The sequence below is a fragment of the Falco biarmicus genome, chromosome 3 (assembly GCF_023638135.1).
Source record: "Falco biarmicus isolate bFalBia1 chromosome 3, bFalBia1.pri, whole genome shotgun sequence".
Lineage (NCBI taxonomy): Eukaryota > Metazoa > Chordata > Aves > Falconiformes > Falconidae > Falco > Falco biarmicus.
The window spans coordinates 108363692-108391292 of record NC_079290.1 but is presented as its reverse complement, the minus strand read 5'-3'; the positions used below and the strand labels follow the sequence as shown (position 1 = coordinate 108391292).

General features: G+C 48.5%; 4 protein-coding genes across 5 annotated transcripts; 3 read left to right on the top strand and 1 right to left on the bottom strand.

Annotated features, from left to right (window-relative positions):
- The first annotated feature begins 863 nt into the window (after positions 1–863).
- On the top strand, positions 864–4153 carry LOC130146890 (lysophosphatidic acid receptor 6-like). Its single transcript, XM_056333499.1, has 2 exons — positions 864–1947; positions 2712–4153. The coding sequence occupies exon 1, from the start codon at positions 873–875 to the stop codon at positions 1929–1931; it is 1059 nt and encodes a 352-aa protein (XP_056189474.1). The 5' UTR covers positions 864–872; the 3' UTR covers positions 1932–1947; positions 2712–4153.
- Positions 4154–4297: 144 nt separating this feature from the next.
- Positions 4298–16699, bottom strand: INTS11 (integrator complex subunit 11). Of its 2 annotated transcripts, none has more exons than XM_056333498.1 (18): positions 16672–16699; positions 15819–15907; positions 14785–14882; positions 13729–13802; positions 13301–13529; positions 13070–13168; positions 12941–12975; positions 12107–12245; positions 11453–11517; positions 10616–10805; positions 9839–9922; positions 9205–9294; positions 8450–8612; positions 7528–7635; positions 6847–6908; positions 5959–6101; positions 5288–5417; positions 4298–4462 (listed from the first exon to the last, which is right to left on the bottom strand). In XM_056333498.1, the coding sequence occupies exons 2-18, from the start codon at positions 15844–15846 to the stop codon at positions 4397–4399; spliced, it is 1803 nt and encodes a 600-aa protein (XP_056189473.1). In that variant the 5' UTR covers positions 15847–15907; positions 16672–16699; the 3' UTR covers positions 4298–4396. The 2 variants fall into 2 exon arrangements, with proteins under 2 accessions (XP_056189473.1, XP_056189472.1); XM_056333497.1 differs by having other exon boundaries at positions 15819–16004; positions 16672–16692.
- A 78-nt stretch (positions 16700–16777) lies between these two features.
- Positions 16778–19028, top strand: CPTP (ceramide-1-phosphate transfer protein). The gene is made up of 2 exons (XM_056333503.1): positions 16778–16906; positions 16984–19028. Exons 1-2 carry the CDS (start codon positions 16794–16796, stop codon positions 17495–17497), a joined length of 627 nt encoding a protein of 208 aa, XP_056189478.1. The 5' UTR covers positions 16778–16793; the 3' UTR covers positions 17498–19028.
- Positions 19029–19959: 931 nt separating this feature from the next.
- On the top strand, positions 19960–26993 carry TAS1R3 (taste 1 receptor member 3). The gene is made up of 6 exons (XM_056333849.1): positions 19960–21091; positions 22137–22437; positions 23176–23955; positions 24331–24534; positions 24829–24949; positions 25545–26993. Exons 1-6 carry the CDS (start codon positions 20913–20915, stop codon positions 26477–26479), a joined length of 2520 nt encoding a protein of 839 aa, XP_056189824.1. The 5' UTR covers positions 19960–20912; the 3' UTR covers positions 26480–26993.
- The last annotated feature ends 608 nt before the right edge of the window (positions 26994–27601 follow it).

The window sequence follows — 27601 nt, the reverse complement described above, 5'->3', positions numbered from 1 at the left end:
GCACATCTTGCCTGCAGTGCTGAGCCCTTCCACTTACCGTTACGTGACAGTGGTTAGCTTTACTCCTGGCGATCCGCCCTGAACTCTCCTCCTGCTGCCACTTTATGGTTTGCGTAACAGCTTGGTACGGATGCCAACTACCTGTTTCAGTTCTGTGCTTTAAATACTATTTCTTCATTTTAAAAGGAAGGTTCCACACGTGCTCCGCAAAAAAAACTGCGGCAGCAAGGTTGAAACAGCTCAGTCACGCAGACTGCAGGGCTAACTGTCACCTGGGAGCCACTGGAAAAGCACTCCTGCTTGTCTTTTTGGCACTCCTGCTTTCCTTTTTCCTGGGAAGTCTGCACAATCCAGCCCTGCGGATTTCTAAGGACAGAATAATAACATCATAATAACCCCTCGGCAGTGATGCAGGAATTTTGGTAGGGCTTAGGAATGAAAAATTAATGGCAGGACGTCCAAAGGTGTATCGCTGCTACAGTTCTGTTGTACCGCTTCAGTTTCTGGCCCATCCCTAGCCAGAGCTATAGCTTTCCACGTCTCCTTTTGGGGCAGGAGGAATTGCTACCTCTGTTATTTCAGTATCGTCACTTTGTGATGATTTTAATGCCAGTGAGGACTCTGGCTACTGCGTAAACTTCAAATGCTTGTGTTTTAAATGATTTATTCTCCCATACAGCCACGCTGCTTTCCATCTAAATATACCGAGCGCAGGCGTCTGGATGACAAGACTTCACCAGACTTGACGTCGCTCAGCTGTGTGGCTTTAGCTCTTACCTGCTCGAGGTGAAATAACACTCAAGAACCTCCTGAGGTGAGGATGGCTTAAGACTCTTATCCCATGTCGGACATCCTACGCTCCAGCAGAAATCATGGCAGATGTTTCCTGGACTGGAGAAGTCTCCAATGAGACAGCTGCCAATGCCAGTTCAGAATTCAGTGTGGAAGCAGACTTCCAGTATTGCTTGTTTACTGTCATCTACAGCATCGTCTTTGTGCTGGGACTGATAGAAAATGTCTTGGCTCTGTATCTCCTGTCCTGCAAGGTAAAGCACATTTCTCATTCCTATATATACATGATCAATCTGGCTCTGGCAGACACCTTGTTTGTTTGTGTGCTGCCTTTTAAAATTCATTACCACCTGAACTGGAACAACTGGATCTTTGGTGACATGGCCTGCAGGATAACTGGGACTCTGTACTACATCAACATCTACCTGAGCATTGCCTTCTTCACCTGCATCTGCGTTGATCGTTACATTGCGGTGCTGCACCCCTTCACGTACATCCAGATCAAAGTCATCCATTACGTGACGGTGGTCACGATCCTTTGGGTGGTCGCTCTGAGTGTCACGGTTCCACTTATCCTTGGAGGTCCCCTCCACAACAGAGGGGTGAGGAACACGACGGCATGTTTTGAGAACTTTGCTACGCATAGCTGGACTTACCGCATGGCGCCTTACAACATCCTGGCCTTAGTTTTTGGTTTTGTGATCCCATTTTCCATCATTCTGATCAGCTACCCTCTCATCGCTAAGAGGATCTCCCAGATCAAACACGCCGCTCGCAAGAGGAAGGCCGTGAGCACTATCTACATCATCTTGGTCATTTGTACTTTGTGCTTTCTCCCCTATCACCTCACTCACTTGTTCCACTTCTTAATGAGAATCCAGGTCATCCAGAATGAGTCATTCACCACCTTGATCTACAAGATGCGAAGGGTCACCTTAGCCCTGGTGAGTTTCAACTGTTGCCTTAACCCCCTCTTGTACTACTACACCTCTTCCAGCAAGAAGTGGCGCTTCAACCTCAAGCTCAGATTCAGGTCCAAAAAGGTGTACACGATCTGCGACCAGAGACTCGGGGAGTCCTGCGTTTATAAACTCCAGCAGACACATGGAAATAAAAACCCCAGAGATGAAATCAACTGATCTACTTCGGAGTACGGTATTTATCTTTCAGTTTCTTTGAAAACAAAGCTGTAAAACCTACCTTTTTTTTGGTACAGTGGCTCTTCCATCAAGGCAGCACTGGAGGGAAGGGCCTGACAGCGGTTTTGTTAGTCAGCTGGGACAGTGCTTGGGGGAGCTGCGTTCCCTGACAGCACATGGTGGAACACTGTGCCTTGATGTTTTTTGGTCTCCTTTTGTTGACCTTCGGGGCTGGTAGGACACAGGGCTCTTCTGGAAAGCCGTACAGCCCGGGAAAGGGTTTATTGAAAGAAACCAGCCTCCTAATTGACACTCTAAAAGCTGAGTGGCTCAGGGCAGTCCTGCTTGGCTTGCCCTATTTTGGAGGGATCCCGTTCTCCCCAGGGGCAGGCTGTAGCCAGCCGGGCTCAGAGCCTTCCTGCCTACATTCCACGGCCAAATAAGGGCTTCTCCTCCCTGCTCCTGAATCGATTGATCGGCTTCCCAAGGAGGACTTCAGCCCAGGGTTTCTAGCCTGCATGCCTGTGGATTCAAGCTGGACAGCTGTTAATGAAAGTTTAGACAATAACAGGGCCAGGTATTTCTCAGTCAGTTAACCCTGTGTGCAACCAGTGGTAAACAAGCTCCTCTCGCCCCACAGCCGCGGAGGGGCAGTGACCAGGAGCTGGCACACCTCCTCAGGCCCTGCAGTCCTGCCCGTCCGTCACGGCTCCCCGTTCACCGTTTGTGACACTGTGTTTGTATCTGGCCTGTCTCCCCCCTCCTCTTGTATTAACACAGCCGCCGAGACCTGCCGCGTTTTCCAGGCTGTGACATGGAGACTTTGGAGAGAATTTATCATTTGTGGGTTATCAAGAGTCACCAGAAAACCACTGGCCTGGCTGACAAACCTGCTTCATAGCCAACGGGTTAAACAAGAGGATGCGATTTCTTTGGCAACAGCAAAACAGACTCGCTCTGCTGTTCCTTCCCACGCCACCCCCAGACTTACAATGTGTGTATGTGCTACTGCCCCGGAGGTGCGCAGGGCTCGGAGCAGAGGGGGTCCCGGGGCTTGTTTAGCCGGGAGCAAGGGCTGCCCACCCGCGGCAGGAGCTGCACCCGCATTGCTGTTTCCACTGCCACAACGCAGGCTGAAAGCCACACTTGGCCCGGCTACCTGGCGCTGTTCCTGGGCTTGGAACAAGAACCACTGCGGACCCTAAATGAGGCAGGGAGCAGGATGGTTGGGGCAGAACAACGATCGCGTGTCTCTGTACAGTGCAGTTATACCTCTTTGCACAGCCACGGATGCTGCAGCTTCTGCCCGTATTCAGCCGGTTTTCTGATGGCACAGTCAACGCTGGTTAAGGACGGGAGGGGAGAGGTTTGGAAAACAAGCAGCAGTGGTGCTGGGGTACACTGGGGGTCTTGGTTTGTGGGGAAAGCCCACGCGTTATGCTGGCAAGCAGGGGCCGAGTGTGGGAGTCTGTATCGATCAGTCAGAGCCAATTAATAAACCACTTTAGCAATGTGAGCTGGATGCAGCAAGCAGACCGAGAGCAGAGCTGAAATGACAACAAGCAGCGCTAAGCAGCTTTTGTGGGTGCAGCATTGCCTGTTAGGGTGGGCCTGACTCACGTCAGTTATCGCTACGTGGGGGTTGGACACCCGTTAGTGACGATGGGTCTGCTGCTGACCTCTCCCTTCCTGCATTTTGTTTTAGCTTGGAGGAATTTTTAACGATTGGTGAGAAAACCTCCTCAGACTTTTCTAAGACACTGAAAATAACGATTCCTGCCTTCCTTTGCCTGACCGGGCCGGGTAAGGCAAGTGCAAATCCTTGCACTTGTAAAATGGAGATGAGGACGGCCTCCGAGGGAGTACTGGGACAAATTAATCTTTTACCTTCCATGAGAGACTGCTGGTGTTGTCCCATTTATAGGCTATGGAAAAACCTCCCAGCCCTGGAGGGGCTGGTCTTTCCAACTAAGCACAATTTTTATGTCCTAGACAAAAGAGGGAATTTTTTTATTAGAGACTCCAGCCAGGAGTGCAGTTTTCCCGCAGGCTTGTCAGCTGTCACGGAGGGAAGTATGGATAATTAGAGAAGTGACACTGCTGAGTAAATAGCGTGTTTATACTGTCATCCATTATACTCTGCATTTTAATTGTGAAGCTTTGAAAGTTCCTTGTTTCGGTAGCACTGCTGAGGTTTCAAGGGAAGCGAGCTGGGGGAGGGGAAGGACGCTGTTATCACTCACCTCAGTGCTGGCAACTCGAAGCTTGTTCCTCAGACTCTTTACAGCCGCGATGCCTCCCTGGATGGGTCTCTGCTGGGGGATGATCGCGGTACTGTTGAACAGTATGCACTGGCACTGCACTAATTGAACACTTTAATTCCTTTATTAAAAGAAAACCAGAAACATTCACCGTGTAAACAAAATAAAATCTAAGTCTCTCTGAAACACCGCTGTGCCTGTTGCTCATGCCGTGCTCTGGGGCAGTCCCTTTTTCAGGAGGGATGTGAGATAGCTGCCCAGTTCTTCATCCTAGGGAGAACAAACAGGATGAAAGCCATCGCCTTCTACTTGACTTTCCCACCTGGGCCAGCAAATTCAACTCTGGTACCTAGAAACAGACTGAAACAATTCTTGGGCCCAGCACAATCTACTGTTACCGCTGCTCGGAAGCGGAAGCCAGTCCGGTTAGCACAAACCCATTTCTGGGTGCTCTTTCAAAACACCAGTGTCAAACTCTCATTTGTCAAAGTCGGCGCCTGGACCTGAGGTGTCACATTTGAGGAAAAGGACCATTTTTCTTGAAAGCAAAGCATAAAGAACCATTGATTTTTACTTGTTTTGCTTTGCCCTCAAGAAGGCATTCCCTTACTGCAAATAAAGCATTTAAAAATACAGCCATAGAATGTGTACCTTTGAAAGGAAGAAAACACAATGACTATGTCTAATCTTGCCACAGCTTTGTGTTAGCTAGGTGTAAAACTTCAACCAACAAGCAGAAAGCTAAGAAATAGAATATAAAACACTGCCACGCTCTGTATGGCAGCAGTGATACAGCTGAGCGTTCAGGAGCTGGATACTACAGTGTCCTTGAAATGACTGTAACTATGTAAGTGCAGTTACTTCAGATCAGTCGCCTTGAGGTCAGCGGTCCCAGAGAAAACCGACTCAGTAGAGTTCCTGTAAAACGATTTGTACTAAACCTAAAATGGTGAAGAAAACGGCAGGGACTGGCCTCACCATCTTGACTCGAGCTACCTCAGTGCGGTGGCAGAGCGGCCCAGGGTGCAGGACAGTTCGGGCCGCAGGGAGTTAAGGTCAGAGCTGCCGGAGAAGCGTGTCTGCAGGTATTCCTACCTGGTAAGTCCAGGATACGAGCAGGACTTTGGTTCCTTGATCCTCTGAGTGTGCTGTGGCTTGGATAAGAATGGACTCCACTGTTATGGAGCCGTCGGGGAGGTGCTGCACGGAATAATCCTTCAGGACCCTGGTAAGAGAGAAGACACGTGAGCTATTTTCAGTGGGAAGTGCAAACCAGCTGAAGGGTGGGTCACCCCCTCTAGTTCTGGATCCCAGACACCAGCACGTCGTTACTACCTTCAGCATGTCTGAGCCAGCAGGGAAGGGAGAAGGGGCCCAAGTCATAGCTTGCTTGGTTTGGTTCTTACATTAATCAAGTAGGGTTCCTACAAAATTTGTTTCTGTAGCTCCAATGTGAACGCTGTTCATCTGAGCAAAGGGCTACTCTGAATCCGCCAGCGTTTCAGGTTTACCTGCTGCTGGCTTGTGAAGGAAGAGGTCAGGTGGACCGCTCTAAGCTTGGCAAAGACCGCGGGCTTGTAGGCTGACTACCAGCCTCTGCCACTGCAGTGTAACTGCTGCGCTGGTTACATCAGCTACACAGACTAAAATCTAAAAAAGAGAATTTTCTCTGTGTTCCCTGGAGGAGGGGGCACTAGCACGACCTACATTAAGTGTGATAAGCTCAAGTCCATCCCTGGGAGGGATAAAAGCGGCTATGGACTCACCCTTTGAGGTGGTTGTACACACGAAGCACCGTCTCATGTTCTTTCCGTGGATCCTGGATGTGAACGCGGCAGGTGAAACGCAGCTGATGTTCTGTAAGGCCCAGCTCCTTCAGGGCCTGCTCAGGAGAAACCAGGCGGAAGCTCTGCAAAGGAAAATACAAACCCCTTATAAACCATTTCTTTGCACTTTCTGAAGTTTTATTCCTGCTCACAGGTCTTTCTCCCTCACTGCAAAACTCCAGCAGGCAAGATCCTTTCCTTTCAATCTCTGAAATGTCTCGGCACATTTCTGTGGCTACTTGCAAGCAGTAACAGCTGGGCACGAGCGTATGACAGACAACAAAGGCAGAGCCAAGACAGCGGCAAAACATCCACCTAAAGACTCACACCAACACCTTATTTCCCCAAATGGAAGTTGCTCTCTGAATGGAAGCTGGTTTAACCTCTTTATCAGGGGGAATGATTTGCTTAAATATAAACATGAGGTTACAGGGTAAGAATTCCTCCCTCGGCGCCTTTCCATCCCTGTCCCACAAACCGAGGCATACCAACAACAGGCTGCTTTGGGAGTCTTTTGGTTTTTACAGGCACAGTGAACCGGGAGCACCTTGGATTCGGAGATGGAACCCCCAGTTTCCTCAGAGTGGCTGCAGGGGGCCAGGGGGGGAAACAAGCCTTAGGACAGAAGCAGCTCTTCAGATTTACCCATTTCATGAGACTACCTGTGAGCATGCACCAGACTGACCAGTAAAAATTCTACCACCACCCGCCCTGCGCTCATGAATAGCAAGATCCTAACTCTGGAGTTGTGGGACTAGTGAGGACTATCAGTCAAGACAACTGACAAGCTAAAGAGTCTGTTTTACAGATTGCTCTTCTTTTACTTACATTATCCTTCATCATTAATGTGCCATGCATTAGCTTGGGCTTCTTGGCATCCGGTAACAGACCTAAACCGAGGCCAATGGAAGAGAAAGACGACAGCGTTAATGACGATGCACGCACTTCTCACACCAGATGACTGCTACAGGACCGAACAGATTGGATTTCTGAGTCCCTGCTCAGGTTCAGAGACACAGATTTTACATCTTTGTTCTCCTGTCCGTTGGAGCGCCTGGTGCTTACACCATTGTCAGAGCTCCAGGCACATAAGAAGCCATGTTTAGTAATACAGAGCAACTGCCTCCCTTCCCATGGCGCTTCCCGATTTGGAAGGTTTTAGATAGCTTTTTTTAAATTGGGTTTATAAAAGTAATTATAGTTTTCACAGACGTAGCGAGTAAAAGCATCCACGGACTTTGTTTTCATAGGGAATGGGCAAAACAAGGTAGTGTGTGTACTTGTTTTTAAAAGTTATTGAATATACAATCCCAGCACAGTAGCCACTTCATCTCACAGGAAGCCTTCTCACCCCCTACGTGCTCATAAAAGCAGTTCTTGGACAGGAAACGCTGCTGTCAGCCACCACTGCTGCAGGCAGCCCTGCAGCACTGCTCCCACCTAACGCAAGCAGCATGCGACACAGCGGCAGGGCCCAAAAGATGAAATCCTTGGCTCAAAGCGCATCACCTATTGCTGTTTCTCTCTTCAGGAGTCCCAGGGATATGTCCACTGGAATGCTGGGATTGGTGAATATTGTGGCGGTCTCCCCGTTTGCAGGCATGTAACAGTTGACATCTGCAATGTGAATGACCCACGTCAGAGGGGCTGCGGCAGCAGCATGGCCAAGCCCAGGCTGCCAGCGCACCCACAAGCAGCCCGCGCGCAGCCTGCGAGCGCTGTCGTTTTGGCAGAGGCCTCTCGCAGCTGTGCGGGACAGGGAGCGAAGTTTAACAGCGATCTGCTGAAAATTAATACCAGGGATCTGAAAAGAGGCTGTAAAGTAGAACTGCTGCTCAGACTAGAGGCTCACAACCTTACCCGAACCCTCAGAACCCCCCTGGGGGGCAACACCCAGCAGCCTAGCTGTCCTGACCCCCTGCGGGGCGTGACACACTAACAGACTGCAACAAAACGGCCCCCACTGATGCTGCTAACAAATCACTGCAGTGACATTGTGACAGTGACCATCCCATGTGAACTCTATGCTTTCTCCACTCGGCATTTAAGAGCTGGCTGTTTCCAAGGAATAATATTTTTTTTTCCCCAGAGTTCATTCCATTTAACTGGAGTTGCTAACTTACAATTTCAGCTGTACCCTGCCCACCTCACCTTCTTTTAGGAGTCTAAAGAAATAGAAATTCAGTAAGTGCTGAACTGTAACAATACAAACATAACAAAAAAACCACCTACTTCAAGTCCAAACGGGCATTAAAATTAAATGAGCTTAACATGTTAAGTAAGATATGTCATGGATACTACATTTCTGAAGGGTGCCCGGTCCCGTGTGTTAATTATGCCTGACTGTGCTGAGGTCCGGTGGATTGAGCACGTGAGCTGTAAGGCCTGCCTTCCACCGCCATTCCCTCTGCAGTACCAACACCATACGTACGAAATTCCTGTTCTATTTTCTGCTTCAGAAACTCCATTTTCTTCGCTTCACCATGGACCAGGAGAACGTTTCGTGGCTCAGCCTGGCGAATCAGCTGCATTATTCCCTTGGCATCTGCGTGGGCACTGAAGGACATGTACTCCACCTGCATCTTTACTTCCAGCTGCAGAGGAGCAGAAAGCACGGGCTTTGTGGGTCAGGAATCGCTGTGGCTCACTACAGCTTGTACACCACACGCAAACAGACCCCCCAGACTCCTCCGTATTTAGTTTAAGGCAGGAAGCAGAACAGCTGAATTGGAAAATGAGGTTGGAGAGGGAGCTGCTTCCCAGCACAGACCGCAGGCGATGCTGTGCAGAGCAGCTTTCAATAACTTAAGGATCAAACTGCCCCATTTCAGAGCACGGTACATGTCACACATCTGCCAAAACAAATCAATATTTAAGGACAGCTGGTATCAGGTTTCTTAGTGTCCCCGTCTGCCTAAAAATATATCAGTTTTACCTAGCTGGCTAACGGGGCCTAGTTATTAAACATCCTAAATATGCCCCTGACAAAGTCTTACAGCAGAAAAAAAGACAAACTGTTGCTAATGTAAAGTATGGCAAATGGGAAGAAACCCTAGTCCAACCGTTAATTGGGCATTTTCAATGCTGTATGTAGCACGTTCCCATTACAGGTACACGGTGGTGTAACTACCACCTGAAGTTCTGAGGAACTTCCCCCAAATCCTCTTCCTTGAAAATAAAACTTACTATTTGTCTTCCTTCCATTTCCAGCTTGCGCTGCCCACTCAGAATCTTATGGCCTACAGTTCCCTGCACACAGTAGCCAGGCATGATGACCTGAGAAGGAAACCAGAAACATCTACCAACTCGGCACGCGGACTGTGCGCAGCGTAGCTGCCGTGAACAGAAAAACGGCCACAAATGCATAATGCTGATGTTAATTTGTGTTCCCCCCATTACACAGACCACCCCACACTGGAAAGCTGCTTGCTTTGTTCTGCAGCTTGCGAACACCCAACCCCAGCACACACATCAAAATGAAATTAGAAAGCAAACCGCTGAAATCTATACACCACTAAGGATTAATGCTAGTTACAAATGTCTCTGAAGCAGCTTCATAGTAGTGAAAGCATTTCTGAAAATAAAGTCTCTCACAGCCTCCTGTCTGAGACAATGACCTCCTCCTCTGCGTGCCCCGTCACACACAGCAAAGAAAACGCAGTTTGAAAGACTCTGCCCCGGGCTGGTTTGGTAGAGGCCTCATGTCCCTTACCCCCAGGTACTCGGGAAAGCCTTCCCCACAGCCTCTGCTCCTACAACAGCATCAGTGCCGCTACCACGTTAACACAAAACATCACTCAAGAAAACAAGAATTTCTTACCATATTCTTTTCATTCCCTGCCCATTTCCTGAAGATTTGAAGGGACTGTCCCGCATGAAGCATACCAGGCGTTGCAAACACAACCTGGAATTCAAAGGTGTGCCAAGAATCACCACACAAAACACAGGTTTTTTCCATTACTTGTAATATATAAACAAACACCCTAAAACTGTGGAGTATCCACTAATACACGTTACAGCACACTTACTACAGCAAAGCTCTAATGGGGACTTTTCCTATTTTATTTTTTCCAACCTTGTCTAATTTTCATGGAAGTTGAACTACTGTTGTAGGAAATTTTTGTGAGCATCCATAGTGCCTGATAAAAGCTTTGAATGGTTTTTTAATGGCGCTATCATGCTCGGCAGATTCCTCTTGCAACTGCTGCCTAATAAACCAGAAATAAAACCAGCAATAACAGATTGTGTTGGGAAGGATTTGTCTCCTGACTTAAGTAAAACAATATACTGTAAAAATTATCATTTGGATCAAACCCAGAGGTACAGATTATATGAACATGCAATCATTTTTATTTTCTCTGGGCATTTTACCTTTACTGAAATGAAGATGGAAATATCTTTAATAGCTACAGAGATAAAAGCACTCAGATGGCCTGGCCACAGAAGGGTTTTAGATGGGATATTAAAGCTGATATTAATGGGGTAGAGGATGCCTAGCTTTTGCAACTGCCTGTTTGCCTTAGCCAGAAACAAAATGGTACAAAAGCAGTTCCCTGAACCTGCAGCCCTGCCCCATCAGGTGTTAATGCCCACCTACCATAGGCCCTGGGTTGTCTGCAAAGGCCCGATCGAACGCTTTGATGTGTTTGAATTCAAACATGTTCCTCTGCACAAATGTTTTCCGGATTTTCTGATTCGTCCAGGTGATGAAGAGCTTGTAGTAATGATTGGCCTTCTCCGTCAGTCCCGTGGAAAAATAAATTGGAGCCTTCAAGTTCATTCTTTCCCTGTAGAAAGAAGCATTCCAGATAGGTGTGAAGGCCAAGTTAGGATCCTGGCTATCCATGCTGGAAGTCCGTAAATCCATGTAGGCACCAAAGATATTTTTTAGTGCATACCCGACTCTCAACAAGCTACAAATCAGTACTATGATGATGCTACGTCACTATGCATTAGCTTCACCCCCTCACCCACTACACACAACTTCCTTCTGTTACAAACACTAATCACTCTGCTATGGGAAATAATTAAAAGCAGTATCATTTAGTATTATCAAAAACATTTCCAGACAATGTTTATGCGTAAGTTTAATACTTGTTCATCCCTCCTCCCACTCCCATGAAAACAATTTTACAATGTGACAAAGACGCAATCGCGTTTTTTAAAGGACAGTTGATCCCAAGTGTCTGGGGGAGGAGTGGAGAGTGACTGGGGAGAAGAAAACGTTAGTTTCCTGCTTAGAGCCAGGAACATGGGGAAGTACGTGGAAAGAAGTAATTCTGCAACTGCCAGCACGGGCCGACGCAGAGAGGAATATTAATGAGAATAGCTGTACTAAACAGGCACGAGAGAATCACAGAAACCTGCCGGGACCACAGCACGAGGAGGACAAAAAGGAGGTGAAGGAGTCACACACAGGGGAGACTGCACTCACCAGAAAGTTTCCAATAAAATGCAAAGTTCCTGGGCACGTCCAAGGGCAAAAACTGGGATAAGAACCTGCAACAGAGAGATGATTTATAGGCTGAGACCCCCAAACCGCCATCTCTGAACAAGCCCTCAGTTCCCTCTCACTCTCTGATACACTTTTTGCCGACCTTTCTTTCCACAGCAACGTGGTGTTCTGCAGCTTTGGAGCAAAAGGCACTGAGATTTGATGAGCACCTGCCTGCTCGGCTAAGACCTCTGTCACACACACTGAGGAAGATCTCTGGCAGGGCACGGTGCTCATGAATACATTCAGTTCTGTCCTCTCCTGGGTTATACGAAAACAAGTTGCTGAGAGCAAAAATTCTGGCATCATTTATAGAAATGGACACCAAGATGATACCCTCAATATTTGCAGACTGTAAGCATAGCACTTCCCTTACTCTCTCATTAACTCATAGTCTGGTTTCCTTCCTGGCATAGTTTAAATGCTTCATATTCTCTCTTTTAAGGTACAGACGGAGGAATATAAAAATTCTTTTTCAGTTTCACATAGTAATCATACATAGGTGCCCGAGTTAAATAGTTGCACAGCACTACAGAGCCAACAAGAGCTTCACAGAGGAAAACCAACATCACTTAGATTATCAAAATGCCATACCTTCCCTCCTCTTTCTACAGTCTCATGAACTTTCTTCAAGAAGTCTCTTTCTCTGCAGCGTTTGGAATCTCTGATAGTTGTGGCATAGGTAGATTCACTTATTAATAAATCTGGGCGACACTTATCGATCCAGGCAGCACTAAAACAAAAATAATTTTATAAAACACCAATCAATTTAAGAGAAGGTAGCTGGCACTTCTGATCTGCAGGTCTCAAAGGTGGAGAACATCACCATCTCCATTTGCAGGAGCTGCAACATGATGCAGATGTGCATCAGCTTCCCAAAGCCACCCAGGAGTTCTGTGGCAGCACCAGGACCCTCTCTCTGCAGGCTATGCTTTCTTTAAATTAATCCAGTTCAGAAGAGACTACAAATTTTGAAAAGCAGTCCTTCTCCAGTCTATTACTTCTTCTAAATGCATTAAAACATTACTCTAAATAGAAGTATTCTAAATCTCTCATATATGCTAGTAAAAATAAAATTAACATTAAAGTTTGTGATTGGCACTCTCTTAGAAAGTAAACACATTTAGAAGATACCGTGACAACAAAACATTTCAAACATCTAAGTCCCATTGTAATGCAGCCTTAAAAATAGATTAGTGTGAGTATTCAGAAGAAGATTACATTAAGGTCTGTCTGGAAGAATCAATGCAGCTCTGTTCATTCTCACAATTCAAACTTGCATTTATCTTTCCAGCAAAAACATCACTAAACATTCCAGTCTCCTAACAAAGAATCAATGCTGATAAGCCCCTAGTATAAACAGAAGCTGTGCTAAAATCTTCCTGGCAGAAACATATACAACTCACAGAAACTCAGCTTCCTACTCACCCTAAATGTCTGTCTGGTGTCATGTTATAATCACCCTAATGGAAGAAGAGAGATCCGTTAACATGCTGAAGGTAACCGGGTGGGCCATTAAAAGGCGGTGCAGGTATCTACGCCGTCGTCCTTACTTACAGTGTACACAACTGACTCGCAGCCAACCTTAATCTGGAACATGGCTGCTCCTAGCACATGGCCTGCATAGTATGCCTTGATCTCCAGCTCCTCATCCACCTACACAAACAGGCAAATGCAGCATTAGAGCAAACATTAAAAAAAAAAAACCAACCACAAACGTAAAATTGCTCTGCCTTCTACAACAATCCAGTTGGTGTGACCCAAGAGTATGCAGAAATGATCGTTTACCTGAACTGTCTGGTGAAGATGCACAGCAACTACTTTTTTCATACAGTCTTTAATCATTTGAGAAGTGAAGAAGTTTGTTTCCCCTTTCTTATCTACAGTTATTTTCCGATAGTCCTCCAGGAGGATGGGGCAGATGGCCTTGGTAGGATGCGTCATGTAAATGGGCCCATCGTAACCGACCATTTCACTGAAATATGGTAAAGCTCCACAATGGTCCAAATGAAAGTGGCTGCAAAAAGACACAAAGGATAAAGGAAATGTGGCACAGGAATTTAGCTTGCCTGGTTCTCAGATCTTGCTTCAGATTTTTAAAGCTCTGCAAGACATAGAGGAACTAGCCAAATGATGAAAGTTTGTGTTACTAGGGACACTATACAAAGCTTTCCCGTTTCCTGTTTGAGCTCTGACAAGGAAGGAAGCTTCCTCACCTGATGATCACGCAGTCTAGAAAGTCAGTCAGCCTTCCATTCTGAGTAATGTAAGAAAAGTCAGGAAAGCGTCTCTGCAAAGACAGGAAAAAAACAGGCTATCTGTCACACAACAAAGCTGGTTAATACCACATTACTAATCCAACAAAACAACGGCGTGGATGACCTGGAACGCTGGGAAGGTGCTATAATCCATCTCGAGGCAAAACTGCAGTAAGGCAGCAGACCGCACCAGTGTCAGCAACACGGTAAGAGCTGCAGGCAGCACCATCAGTGGTTTTGGGCAAAAAGTGTCAAAGAAGGGAAGGGCTGCCAGAGGGCAGACAGGGAAACTGACCTCACGAATAAATAAATTACAGCCAAGTTGATCTTCAAAGTAAAACAGGTGACCAATGTGTTTTAGCTTCCCCGCAGGCATTAAAGCAGAAACACTCAAAACCGTTTCTCTAATGGCGCGTTTGCCGTGTCATGCTTTAGCTCTGTCTATCTCACAGAGGATTTCTGCCATCACTCCTTTCCTGTGAGTATCAAGTGACCAAACATCTGGAGTATTTCCTGGCGCTCTCTCTAAAGCATCAGAGATACATCACGCAGATCCCGCAAGTAATTAACTGCCCAAAACCAAGCGTTGTGTCAAGAGTAGCCTAGCTATGCTTTAAAGCATTAATCCTGTCATTAGAAGAAATACAGGAAGACCAAAACCTCCCCAAATGCAGCATTCACAGCTTGCTGAGTATTTTTTGAGTCCACAACCCTGGGAAAGGATGGTCAGATGGTGGCACAGACCAGGAATACCTCTTATACAGGAAGGCAACATGTTGGGGGGGCAACAGTTCATTCTCTGGCACAATCCAGCTCCAGCAGTGGCTGATACACGAGCCCGATAATGCACATCTAGCTAATGTTACCCCCACATCACCTAAGATGAGCCAGGCCATGTTCAAAATAAAAGGGAACGGAGCAGAACAATGCACCAGGAGCCCTGCTGGGAAAGGCCAGGCAGACGCACCTGGAAAGCATCTCTACACCATGTTCAGGCTTCTCCACCATACTCACATCATCGTTGTAGCCCATGTGCATCCCACAGTCAAGCATGACATTTTTCCCGGCAATAGACACAAGGATACAGCTGCGCCCCACATCCTGGCCAGCTCCTGACCCAAACAAAAGAAAGACAAATAAGACATTTCTGGGAATATTTACAATCACTTCCCAAGAGAAGCATTTAACAGTCCATACAGAGTTCCTAGCCCTTTTCTGATGCAAGAAAAGACTACGTTCTTTCGCCCAAGCGAGTACACCTGTTGCAAGCAGATCCTGCAAGCAAGCAGAGGGTAAGCAAATCTGAACTGACTTACCTGAGCTTACGAGAGGGTCTTCCAGCAGCAGCTGCAAAACTGCAGTGAATACAGCACTGCGCCCAAACCCATAAGCAGCTCAGATGCAGGGCACGTGTGTTCTCTGCCCGCTGCTGTGTGATCCCAGCTACAGCTTTGAGTAAGAGTAAAATAATCTCTTATCTGGAAAGGACTAGCATGGAACTCAAAGTTCCCAGGGCTGCACCGCCTCAAGTACTCTGCCTCTCAGTGAAAGCACAGACCTCTGTTAAGAAGACTCTCTTGACTAGAGCCAGGTCCATACCAAGCCAGAAAACTATTCCCCAGGATAAAGCAGCTCTGTTCAGCACATCCTCTGCCCTCACAGTACATAAAGGTATCTCAACAATTTCTGTGCAACCAATAAAAAAAGGAAAGAGAGAAAAATTTACTTCCTGTAGATCTTTAACACCGTTAACTAATGCTCTATCAATACTGTAAAATACTATGACGCCTTTACCAGTATGCGCTAATGAAGCCTGTAATCAAAATAAAGAGTTACCAGGCTGTTTGAGTCTCAGTTGATTGAAAAGGAGGACAGTAACATACGAACAAGAATCAAATCAGGATGCTGCGTGATGCGACCCCATGGCCAGCTTTTGGTGGCATGGAAAGGCACACATGTCCCCAGCAGTCCAGCACATATTACTTTGAATCCTGAACTCCACAGTTATTCTGTGTTTCTATTCCAGGATGATTTTAGATTGGACTTACCCAAGGGAGTGACTTTGATTTCAGGCATTTTAACAAACTCTAAATCTCAAACTGCATGGCAAATTATTTTCGAAACAGTCTAACGGGGACTGCAAAAAGAAGAGACGATTTAGCCTGTTTTACAGCTGCCATTTCAATTCTTTTTCAGTACCAGGCAGAAGACTTAAGCAGAGGTCCAACTTCTTCCTGGAGGGAAGACAGTCAGAAAACACAAGTCAGATCAACACATGGATGATTAACAGCTCCTGGCAATTCGGGCCTGATGGGCTTTGGTGATGGGCATCAGCGCTGTGAGCCAGGAACAGGGGCCCCGCGTGCAGGCAGGGAAAGGAGCAGGCTCCTGCGGGGCAGCAGCAACGCGGGGTTTCTTTATTCATACCATACACAACACCGCATTTCTGAGCGTGACCTGGCAGTGCCTGCTGGCCTTCGCCCTCATCGAGTAGCCGGTGCGAGGCAAGGACAGGCTGGCCCCAGCCCCGGCCCTGGTCAGGGAGAGCTTGTGCAGGGTGTGGATGAGCCAGCCCCGGCCCTTGCCAGGGACAACCTGCGTGAGGGACAGACAGGCCAAGCCCTGCCCCGGTCAGGGAGAGCCTGTGCGAGGCGCAGCCAGGCCAGCCCTGGCCCTAGCCAGGGAGAGCCTGAGTGCAGGCCGGACAAGCCAGCCCCGGCCCTTGCCGGGGACAACCTGCGTGAGGGGCGGCCAGGCCAGCCCCGGGCGAGGTGCATAGGCCGGCCCTGGCCTGGCCTGGCCAAGCTGCGTGAGGGGCGGCCAGGCCGGCCGTGGAGCTCCCGCCAGCCCCGGCCCCACACCCCAGAGCGCAGCCCCCCGGCCCCGGCCGCCCCCTCTCACCGCCGTGCCGTGCCGTGCCGTGCCGGGCCCTGCCGTGCCGGGCCGTGCCGACCCCGCTCCTCTCCTCAGCGCCGCCGCCGCGCAGGCGCAACCGGCCCCGCGCCGCCCCGTGCCGCGCGGCGATGGCGGGCGCGTTCAGCCTGCGGGAGGTGCTGGCCGCCTTCCAGGCGTGCGTGACGGAGCGGCGGGAGGTGCTGCTGGGGCCCTACCTCAGCGGCTGGCGGGGGCTCATCCGGTGAGTGCCGGCCGGGGCGGGGAGGGGGAGGGGGGGGCCGCCGCCCGCTAACGCCCGCCCGTCTCCCCCGCCGGCAGGTTCCTCCACACGCTGGGCGCCATCTTCTCCTTCATCTCCAAGGACGCGGTGGCCAAGGTCCAGCTGATGGAGGACTACTGCCGCGGCGAGCAGCGGGAGCAGTACGTGTCGCTGCAGGCCATGGTGCGCTACGAGCTGGCCCAGGGGCTGCTGGACGCCCCGGGGCGCCCCGACTCGGGCTGCCGCACCGTCCTGCGCCTCCACAGGGCCCTGCGCTGGCTGCAGCTCTTCCTGGAGGGGCTGAGGACGGCCCGGCAGGACTCCCGCACCTCCACCATCTGCACCGACTCCTACAACGCCTCCCTGGCCGCCTACCACCCCTGGGTGGTCCGCAAGGCCGCCACGGTGGCCTTCCGCACGCTGCCGCCCCGCGACGCCTTCCTGCAGATCATGAACGTGGGCACGGCCGAGGAGGCTGTGGCCATGCTGGGCGAGGCCTTGCCCTACATCGGCGATGTCTACGACATCACCCAGCAGCTCTTTGCCCAGCACGAGCTGCTTGACCTCCCCTGAGGGGGGGCACCCACCCCAGCACCCACCCCAGCACCCACCCAGCCCCGGCCGGGCGAGCGCGGTGCCACGGCAGGGATGCACAAGTGCCTGGTTCTCTGTCCCTGGCCACTCGTCCTTCCCTTGTAGACAGCTGAAGCTGGCAAAGCTATTCAGGATGCCTCACTTCATATAAACGTGCCGATTTTTTTATACATATATATATACACGTATCTCCATCTGTATGCACATAGAGCCTGGGCTCTGCACTAACAAAGCGTGCTTAAGGGATTTCTTCCTGAATTCACCTTCAGCACCCCAGCTAGCCTGGGAGGAGGTGTTTTGCTTTCCTTTTTAACTCAAACTCTACAACTGAGGCAGCTCCTGTGCGTTTACATCGATAGTTAGGACCTCACGTGACAGCACAACTTCCAGACCTGGCGTCCCAACACACTTACGTTATCATGCAAGCTCACATTGCCACTTTTTTTTACAAGCTTGTGCCCTTGGATAGATGGGGGGGTGGGGGTGGGGGTGTTTACCTGTTTACCCTCTGTTACACTGTAACCTTGACTATAATCCTGAGCAATGCACATCTTGGTCTTTGTGTCCTTGTGGTCACAGACTCATTCGATTACTGCTGCTATTTCTCTGTCCCCTAGAACTAAAGAAGGAAAGGGTGGTGCAGGACACTTAAGACTGTACCTTGCTTTCCAGCCCTGCTTCTAAAATTGTGTTGTTATGATTATTTTTTTAATGAATGTGTCAAACATCTTCAAAAATGACTTCTCTTACTGTCAGGGGAGAAATCCAAACTTGCACTGTTAAAGTCACTACCTTGTGAGGCTTATGGCTTCTATTGCAAATCACTGTATATAGCTGGGGTGTCTGTATATATACACCCCAAAGTATGTAAAATGAAGTTTACTTAGCTTTTTGAAAGCTGGAAAAGTACCACGTTGTTAGTTCTGTGAGGGAGAAGCCCACAGGCTGTAACATGTTTTACTGTATCTCAGATCGGAGGCATTTTAGTCTAATATAACATTATGTAATTCAGGAAATCACTATTACCTCATGGAGATGAGACTTAACTGGACATTAAAGTATGTGAATAACATGCTTCTGAAGAGTATCTTATAAGCTATCTGGTTCTGTGGGGCTGGAAGGGAGCAGCTCCACGTTAGAAACTACAAAATGCTGGGCCTCCCTTGCTGTCTGATGCAGATACAGCTAGTGTTTCATCTGTGTAGCGTATTAAATGCCTTAAACTATGTCAGATAATGTTCTGTGTCAAGTCAAAAAATGTTGAGGTTTCTGGTATTGGTTTATCACTTGAGGAAATGGTAGTATGACCACATGGGAAAATGAATGGGACAAGGGAGAAAAAGTAATTCTCACCTATTCCTCCGATGAGATAAACATTGATGTTGAAGATTAACTTGATTCTTGCCATTAAAGAATTTATCAGTAGGGGAAAAAAAAATATCTTTGCTGTAAGTTTATAACCATTCCTTTTGTGCAAAGTATGCCTCAAATAAAATACAGCTTTCCATCAGTCCGCCTGTTCTCATTAAAACCAGATGTTGCCTAACGGTGATTTTGGTTTCCTGGTGTCCTGCTCTGCCTCCAAACGACGGGGACCTTTTTAACAGCCCCAGTGAGTTACCACGGAGTAAAACGAAGGTCTACACTTGGCTTTCGGCAAGCTCAGAGCCTGGCAGCTTTCACTAATGGTGCCAAACTCAGAAAAGTAAAACCTTCCCCAGCAGCGAGTGTATTTGAAAGCTGCAACGGCACACAGATTCACTAGAGGGTGTTGAATATTTTGCACAAAAGTCCGTCGCATCAGCTATCTCCTGTGGCACAGCAAGCACGGACAGGAGTAAGTAATTGTCTGTGTGAGACTTCTACACCATGCAAACAGCTTTTTTTTTTTTTCTTTTTTTTTTTTTTTAACTCTCCCTCCAGGCAGCTGAATTTGTATTTTGTAACTTCTTTTGAAAAAGTTCTTAGTTAAAGCTAACACTTGAATATTCCATTAAGGGGAAGGTGTCCTCAAAAGGATGTCAGTATTAACATGTCTGTGTAATGTAGCGATGGATACAACTGTTGCTTGCCTGAATTACTCACATACTTGGCTTCCTCCAGCGTACCTGCTTCTCTTCATGCACGGAAAAATACCCTACCCTTGTAGCAAAATCGGTGTAGCACTGTGGCAATATAAGCAGTTTTTATGATACAGTATAAATATATAATAAACCAATAAAATGCAGTCGTTTAACTTTCCAATTTTGAGCCTATCCTGTTTTCTACAATTCAAACCTGACAGAAAAAATGCAAACCACGATGCAACCTAAATTACTATGCTGTGGAACTTACACCTAAACCAAAGTTTTTAAACTGAAGTTGAAGTCACAGCTCAGGGTGAGAAAAATTTAGATCGGCCAATAACAATTTCCTAAAACCAGCAGAACAGCTCACCAGCAGCTCACCAGCCCTGCAGTTCAGGGATGGATTGCTCCAGACACGTTCTTGCGATGCACTGAGGAAGATATGATTGTCTCCACAGCGAGGGGACCTTGAATTTAAGAACAAAAAAAGAATAAAAATTACCGCTGTGTAAGTTTCCTACCATTACCCTTTAGTTCAGGCAACAGAACACACTATCCTGAAGTTCATTTAAAAATAAACTACATGCCATTTATTCAGTGCAGGCTGCTTCCAAGTGAACGTTTGGGTGGGAGACAGCCAGGGACAACCTCGGGTGACAGCAGGAGGCAACGCTGGCGAGTAAATTTTTTCCTCCTCAGCCTCCGTATGGGTAATGGTTGCGTGATGGTAACAGGCACCACTCTGCACAGGGCACTTCAGCTCATTGGATTCTGGTCCTGCCAAAGTGCCTTCTCCTTGGTGATGCTTTGAGGCGAGCAACCTGCACTCATTTTTTAAGATCTGCTCCCAGCATTAGACAAGTCACGCTGTTTGTGAAAGCTGTAAATGGGGACAGTTTCCACAAACATATTCTGTTAAAGATGAGGGTTCTTCTTGTGTGGGGGAGTTAAAGCAAAAAAAGGTGTCCAAATTAGAGTGAGGCACCTGAATTCTGCCCTACAGAAGTCCGGAGCTGTGACAAGGACCTCAGTTAGTCATTCTGCTTGAGTAAGGGCTACTCACTGAGCAAAGGAAACCAGGATCAGGCCAGTGATTTGCAACCAAGTGCACTCCCAGGGTGTTGTGTATTTAACTATTGCCCACTAAGCACAGAGCTAGACATTCAATGCATTTTGCTAAACAAATTCTTCCCCGTTATTTTCATCTTCCCAAGTTCTATTTAAAGAGACCTCCCCGGAACCGATGAGACCGGATCCGCTGCCCCGTTCCCTCTCCCACATTCGCTTGGCGATTTCCTCGCAACATTTCCCCCAAAAATAGACAAATAATGGTCCCTGACCTGCTGCTGGGCTTGAGCTTTGGTTGTGCAGCAGCCCTCAAACCCACGTGCCTATCGGCTCAGTTTCAGCAGCCGGGTGATTATATCATAGGAGGCTTGTTCCCTCTTGGAATGGAGACCGTAAACCTGACGGCACGATCAGAGCCCACACTGGTTGTGTGCAAAAGGTAAGAGGAATCTTAATTTCATGAGTAGTTGCTGGGAAGAGAAAGGAAAAGAAAGCAGTCCTGAGAGCAACTGATGGTCCCACAGCCGGGCGCGAAAGCTGAGAGGGAAACAAGGATTAGCTCCAAGGTGCTGGAGCGCTGGTGTACGGCGCCATCCATTTCTGATCCCAAAATGGAAAATGTGTTTGCATTTTCTTGATGCTTCGGCATCTTCACGCTATGGCAGTCACACTTCAGGCACAACCAGCCCCATGCTGATGAAAGCTTTTAGTAGCACCCGCTTCCTTCGTGTGTTGACTCTAACACACAGAGGTGCCAACGTCGCTGTCGCTTGCACTGCGCTCCATGGGCAGATGACAGGTGGAGATGGCACCATCACCTTTTAGAAGGTAAAAGGACACTCAGTGCTGTGCACAAGGCAAAGGGGGGAAGGGAATCACCTACCCTGCAGGCTTGCCACCCTGTGAGCAGTATTTGCTACTCAGTTACCCCAAGGGGGCTCGCTCCATCCCACTACAAGCTCCTTACAGCTCGTTGTGAGGAGAACGAAAAGACAGGCTAGTGTCCTACGGAAGTGCATGAAAGCGTGGTCCAAACTCTTTGTGTCTTTACAAGCCATAAAGCAGGGGATATGCCCAGTGCACTGAGCTCTACAGCGGAGGAAAACCCCAGGAAGGTGGACATCTCTCCTGAATGAGCTCACACAGCACTTTGGGAGCCCCTGGCTTCATGGCCAAAGTACACAAAGCCAAAAGCAGGGGGTTGTCCAAGTCTTGACCCTCTCAGCTAAACACCCTGGTCTGTCTATACCTCTGCTTCTTCTCCTGTGATGCCCAGAGGATATATTTGCTGATAGACAAGATTAATAAGATTTGAAAGGTGCTCAGAGCTTTCTCTACTCACAGAACAAAATTCACAAAGGCTATGGGGGTACAGGGATGCTCTGCTGACAGTGGCAACAGACAGGATGCTAAAATGTCAAAGAAAACCTGACCACCGTTGTAACAGCTCAATTAAACCACGTTAATTCCACCTCCCTTTGCAGGTTATTTGTAGATGGGCTAATATGGGCTCTCGGGATGAAGTTTGCCATCGATCAGATCAACAACTCCACTTCGCTTCTCCCAGGAGTCCAGCTGGGCTACGACATGTGTGACAGCTGCTTTGAGCCAGTGGTGGCCTTACAGCGCAGCTTGCTCTTCCTGACCCGAAAGGGCACCACGGGCATCGGGGTGCTGTGCAACTACACCGACTACCAGCCCCGTGCAGTCGCTGTGGTAGGACCACATAAGTCAGATCTCTCTCTGGAAACGGCCAAACTCTTCAGCTTCTTCTTGATCCCACAGGTAAAGAAACTCTCCGGAGAAGGAAGAATTCTCCTTTTTGCTGGGGGAAGGGTTTGGATCAGCAACGCTGTCGATGCTCTAGGTCTTTGAACCTAGAAAAGACTGGAATCTGCGCTTTAACAGTCGATTCCAGCCTTTTCTGTGCCACGGATTTCCCAAGTGATCTTGGGCAGGTCACTAAACTTCCCTCCTGGAACACCCTCCAGTGTCTACCTTCCTGCAGAGAAGAGGGATAAGTCAGGCTGCTCTGTGATCCATGTAAAATGGGAATAACGGAGCCCCCAGCGTAAACTGGGAGCATCCCATGAAAATACACCTGTGACTAAGTACTCGGGTACCACAACAGAGCAAGCTATAATGCTCAGGTAAATTTAGCCCTGAGCTAAGATACTACTGAACCTTGGGTGTGCCGCCCTTTGTAGAAAGTAGCTAATTATCACTGCCATTAATGCTAAGGGCTGGTGCTGTGATGACGGACACCACTGGCAGTGGAAGGAGATAGCCACGGGGGACAGTGCCACCAGAGGCAAGTGATGGGCCAGTTCATGGTTCTCCTGGTAAATGCACCACGTCAAAACTCTCCCTTTAGATGAATTCTTCCTTCCCACTACCCTGACCCAGCGTTTTGGAAAGTTTAGCACGCTAAGGCTAAGCAAGGAGGGCGGAACGTGATCTGGACTGTGAACACTTCCCTCCGTTTTACTCCTTGACTTGCGTTGTCTCTTCTCTAACTTGCAGGTCAGCTATGGAGCCAGCAGTGAGAAGCTCAGCAACACAGAGTTGTACCCATCTTTCTACCGTACTGTTCCCAGCGATAAGAACTTGGTGGAAGGTATGGTCCTGCTACTGGACAAGTTTGGATGGAACTGGGTTGCCACCATTGGAAGTGATGATGAATATGGCAGAGGAGCCCAGGGGCTCTTCTTCAGCACAGCTGTCAATCACAGCATCTGCATTGCGTTCGAGGGGCTAATTCCTACAGACCTTGCGGACCCTAAAGCCAAAACCCAACTGGAAGATACCATTAAGTTAATTAACAAGACCCAAGTCAACATCATTGTGCTTTTTGCCTTTAGTCAGCCAGCCCAGGCCCTGCTGGAACACAGCATCAGGATGGGACTAAGCAAGAAAGTCTGGATTGGCACTGAAGCCTGGATTTTGTCTGACATCGCTGCCTCCACCCCAAACGTTCAGAGCATTGGGACGGTCCTGGGCTTCATAATGAAAGCAGGCACAGTCCCTGGCTTCCAGAAGTATGTTGCTGATCTCTTTACCTCTGTTCAGCAGGATGAATTTTGCCAGGAGACTAGAGAATTCCACCACCCCACGAATTCTGACACACTGGACACACGTTGCGGAGAGTGTGACCACATCTCACTGCAGGAAGTCTCGCCTGTGCTGAGGCACTCGCAGGTACAACCGGTGTACATCGCCGTCTACAGCGTGGCCCACGCGCTGCACAGAGCGCTGGGCTGCACCCACCAAGCCTGTCCCAAAGCAGCCGTCAGACCTTGGCAGGTGAGAAAAGGTCGGGGGGACAAAGAGCAAGTATTTGTGCCCTATTTCTGCACCAGAGCTGCACGCAGCTGGACAGGGAGGGGGTAACGCTGCGCTCCTGCCCCCTGCCCTGCTAGAAATACAGCATCGGCAATTCCTTCAGCCAGGCAACCCCCTGCATCCCCCCACCCCGGGTCTACATCCTGGCTCCCGCTAACTGGGCTTAGCACAATAGACAGAGCAGTCGATAATACACCCAGAAGGCCAGTAGCTGCAATATTAACCCAGGGAAGGGGCAACCGATTTCAGCCAGAAATCAGCTTACTGCTTTACCATCCTCCAAGCAAGAACATCAACTGTCCCCATATTTACTACTAATTTTCATTTTCTCCTCAGCTGCTGCACTTCATGAATACCCTCCCGTTCAAGGTGAACGGCCGAAGTTTCAAGTTTGATCCATCCCACGGCACAAACACTGGCTACAAGCTTATATTCTGGTCCTGGACAAACAGCACCCTCACACATCTGCCTGTAGGCAGCTACAAAGGGTCCTTGTACGTCAATAAATCCCAGATTCAGTTTCACACTGCAGATCAGAAGGTAAAGACAGTCAATCGCAAAATGAAGTAAAATTATTTGCCACTTTAGCAGGACTGTTCCTAAGGAGCTCTTAGCCTGTGTGCTGCTCCGACGAGATCTGGGGGGGATCCAGTCGTGGCTCCTCTGCAAACACGTAACGTATCTCTGTTGTGCAAAACTAGAAGGCGGCATTCCCAGCTCTGTGGGAGATTCAGACCCAGGGTTGACCCCAGCGCAGCCGATTTCCAATTTGCTTGATGACACCGTGCTTCTCCTGAAGGCACCTGGCTGACATTTGCTCCTCCTCTTGCCTAGGAACCCGCATCCGAGTGCTTCAGGCACTGTAAACCAGGACAATTCAGACAAATAAAAGGATTCCACCTCTGCTGCTACGACTGTACGGATTGTCCAGAAAACACCTTCTGGAGCACTAAAGGTGGGGTATGAGAAATTAAATGGCTTTAATTCTCTGTATTATGTCTATTTACTGGTGGTGGAGGTTACACAGGCTTACAGAGTGAGCTCTGCCTCCATGAATCACTGCCAGGGCAGAATATTTGCCTCCCTTTTGTTGTGCTGTGCGTTGCTCAGCCTTGCTGTACAGATCCTCAGTGGGGGACCTTCCTCTGTTGATCCCAAGGACGTGTATGTTTTATCTCAAGAGGTAGGAGAGAGGGGTATGATGAAATTCAAGGGTCACAGGTAGAAAAGAGTCATATGATGAAATTCTGGGATCTTCTGGAAACTGGTGATCCTCCCTGGGGAAGGGAAACAAAGCCAAAAAATATGTGGACCCTTTTTGCGGGAGGGTGGAGAAAAGAAGTGGGGAGGGGGGAAACATTAAAAAAGAAAAAGACCAAACTATCAAAAACTCTGGAGATCCAATACTTGGGGGTGGGGGAAAGCAGACAAAGCAGCACCCAAACTAGCCACCCAACTCATGAGTGTGATCCATCCTCAAGGACTGCCTGCAGCAGGGTAGCAGCACTCCACTGCAAGGTGGTCCTCAGCTTCTTGCTGCTCCTCTGCAGACAGGTCCACCTGCACTCCCTGCCTAGAGCATCAGTGGTCCCCTGCCCGCAGCACACAGTGCTATGACCGCAGCGAGAGATACCTCTTCTGGAACGAGCCGCTCACCATCGCCTTGCTAACGCTGATGTCCATCATCATATCCCTGATCTGTCTGACAGCAGCGCTCTTTTTAAAGAATCTTGAGACTCCCCTTGTGCAGGCTTCTGGAGGTGAACGGAACCTCTTTGCCTTGTTCACACTCACGCTGCTCTGCCTCAGCTGCTGTCTCTATATAGGGAAGCCCAGCAACAACCTCTGCGTGCTCCAGCAAATAGTCTACGCCCTGTGCCTCAACGGTTGTTTCTCCACCTTCTTCATCAAGTCCCTTGAGATCACCCTGGTGACAGAGTTCCCTCGCTGCGCACCCACCTTCCTGGGCTGGGTGACCCAGAGGCGGGCCTGGCTCCTCGTCACCTTGTGCCTCCTCACCGAGTGCTTGTTCTGTTGCTGCTATCTTCACCTGGGCCCTGACTATCTGCTGTCGGACTACAAGTCGCTGCCCACTGAAGTTCTGCTCGTGTGTAGCACGGAGTCCTGGTTTGCCTTCGCCCTGATGCACGGCTGCAACGGCTGCTTAGCCTTCGTCTGCCTCCTGTGCACATTCATGGTACAAACGTCTGGGAAGAAGTACAATATTGCCAGGGGGATCACATTTGCCATCCTAATCTATTTCATCATCTGGATCTTCTTCATTGCTATTTTCACCACGCTGAAGACCGTCCTCAGGTCTGTTGCTCAGATTGGTACCATTTTGGCAACCAGTCTGGGTATCTTGGGGATCTACTATATCCCCAAATGCTACATCATCTTGTTTAAGCCCCATCTGAACACAGTGGATTATTTCCAGAATTCCATCAATGAGGAGCCAGAGGAGGACTCCATGAACAGACAATAAACCAGATCCACGTCACCTGCTGCTCAGCGGAAGGTGGCTGTATTGCAGGGAGCTAATTCTGTTTATGATGACTCCAGCAGTCTGAGCTATGAGCCTCACCCAGGTCACTTTCCTGTAAAGGTCACTGGTAATTTCCATTTCTATTAACTAGATAACTGCTCCAGAGATATATCCATGAATCTTTTCCCAGGCCCTATAAGAAATTTTGAATATGTTTGACAGCACGGAAATAATAACTAGAAAACCCTAAGGGAATCACATGGAAAGGTGTGAGATTATAGACCACAAATCGAAACCCTTGTGATAAACCAATGACACCCAGTCCCTACCTACGCAGTGTCCTCTCTAAAGACCTTCTCCTAGCATCTCCTAATGTCAGGAAACACGGCTCCTATGCAGGCTTCCCCCTGTGAGACACAGGAGGCAGGTGAGGAGGGGGAGGGAACAGACAGAGAGAACCGAAGGTCCTGCACGCTGCTCCGTCACTGCAGCCCGTACACCTGATACGTGTTTGTGCGCTTCCTTTATTAAAAGTGGAATCAATTACATCCTACAGCCTCTGGGTCTCTTTTTTTAATGGTTACAGTCAATGCAAACTTCTCACCTTCTAGGTTGGGAAGCAACCCTGCCCCATTGTCCTGTAAATAAGATTCCACGATGAAACACACTGATCCCTCGGGCTGCCCTCTGTTTAAACAGAGGGGCTCCAACTTACCAGTATGGCACCAATTTATTTTTTTTGCTCGTTTTAGATTGACCTTTAGAGGATACCTGGAAAGATATACACTCAATTAAGAACATGGGTGAAGAGTACACAAAGGAATCGATAGGTCATACACAAACTGAAGTTTGTAGGGAAACAACTGCGCTCGGATGAAGAAGGGCTGACCATTTTCACTAAACTAAAAGATAGAAACGTTAAGTAAAGCTTGTGATGACAAGCATCGCTCTTCTAGTTCGTGACACCAGCAGTGCACTGCTGCACCATATTAACTAAGAACTGGTTCTTGTATATCATCAAGTGCCGAAACAAAACAAAAGCAAGAACTCTGATTTCTCAAGAGATTGCACGTTTCACTCCAAGTCAGAATAACTGCAGTGATTCAAGCCAGAATCTCAGTA

What these genes read in the sequence shown, in the direction of transcription:
- INTS11 (XM_056333498.1), bottom strand. Translation starts at nt 15,846, where the DNA reads ATGCCTGAAATCAAAGTCACTCCCTTGG. An exon ending in ACATGGGCTACAACGATGAT is followed by an intron (nt 13,803 to 14,784) that starts GTGAGTATGGTG and finishes CTGTCTTTGCAG; the next exon opens with AGACGCTTTCCTGACTTTTC. An exon ending in GTGTACAACCACCTCAAAGG is followed by an intron (nt 5,418 to 5,958) that starts GTGAGTCCATAG and finishes CTCTCTTACCAG; the next exon opens with GGTCCTGAAGGATTATTCCG.
- LOC130146890 (XM_056333499.1), top strand. Translation starts at nt 873, where the DNA reads ATGGCAGATGTTTCCTGGACTGGAGAAGTCTCCAATGAGACAGCTGCC.
- TAS1R3 (XM_056333849.1), top strand. Translation starts at nt 20,913, where the DNA reads ATGGTCCCTGACCTGCTGCTGGGCTTGAGCTTTGGTTGTGCAGCAGCC. An exon ending in ACACTGGTTGTGTGCAAAAG is followed by an intron (nt 21,092 to 22,136) that starts GTAAGAGGAATC and finishes CTCCCTTTGCAG; the next exon opens with GTTATTTGTAGATGGGCTAA. An exon ending in CACCTTCTGGAGCACTAAAG is followed by an intron (nt 24,950 to 25,544) that starts GTGGGGTATGAG and finishes GCTCCTCTGCAG; the next exon opens with ACAGGTCCACCTGCACTCCC.
- CPTP (XM_056333503.1), top strand. Translation starts at nt 16,794, where the DNA reads ATGGCGGGCGCGTTCAGCCTGCGGGAGGTGCTGGCCGCCTTCCAGGCG. An exon ending in GGCTGGCGGGGGCTCATCCG is followed by an intron (nt 16,907 to 16,983) that starts GTGAGTGCCGGC and finishes CCCCGCCGGCAG; the next exon opens with GTTCCTCCACACGCTGGGCG.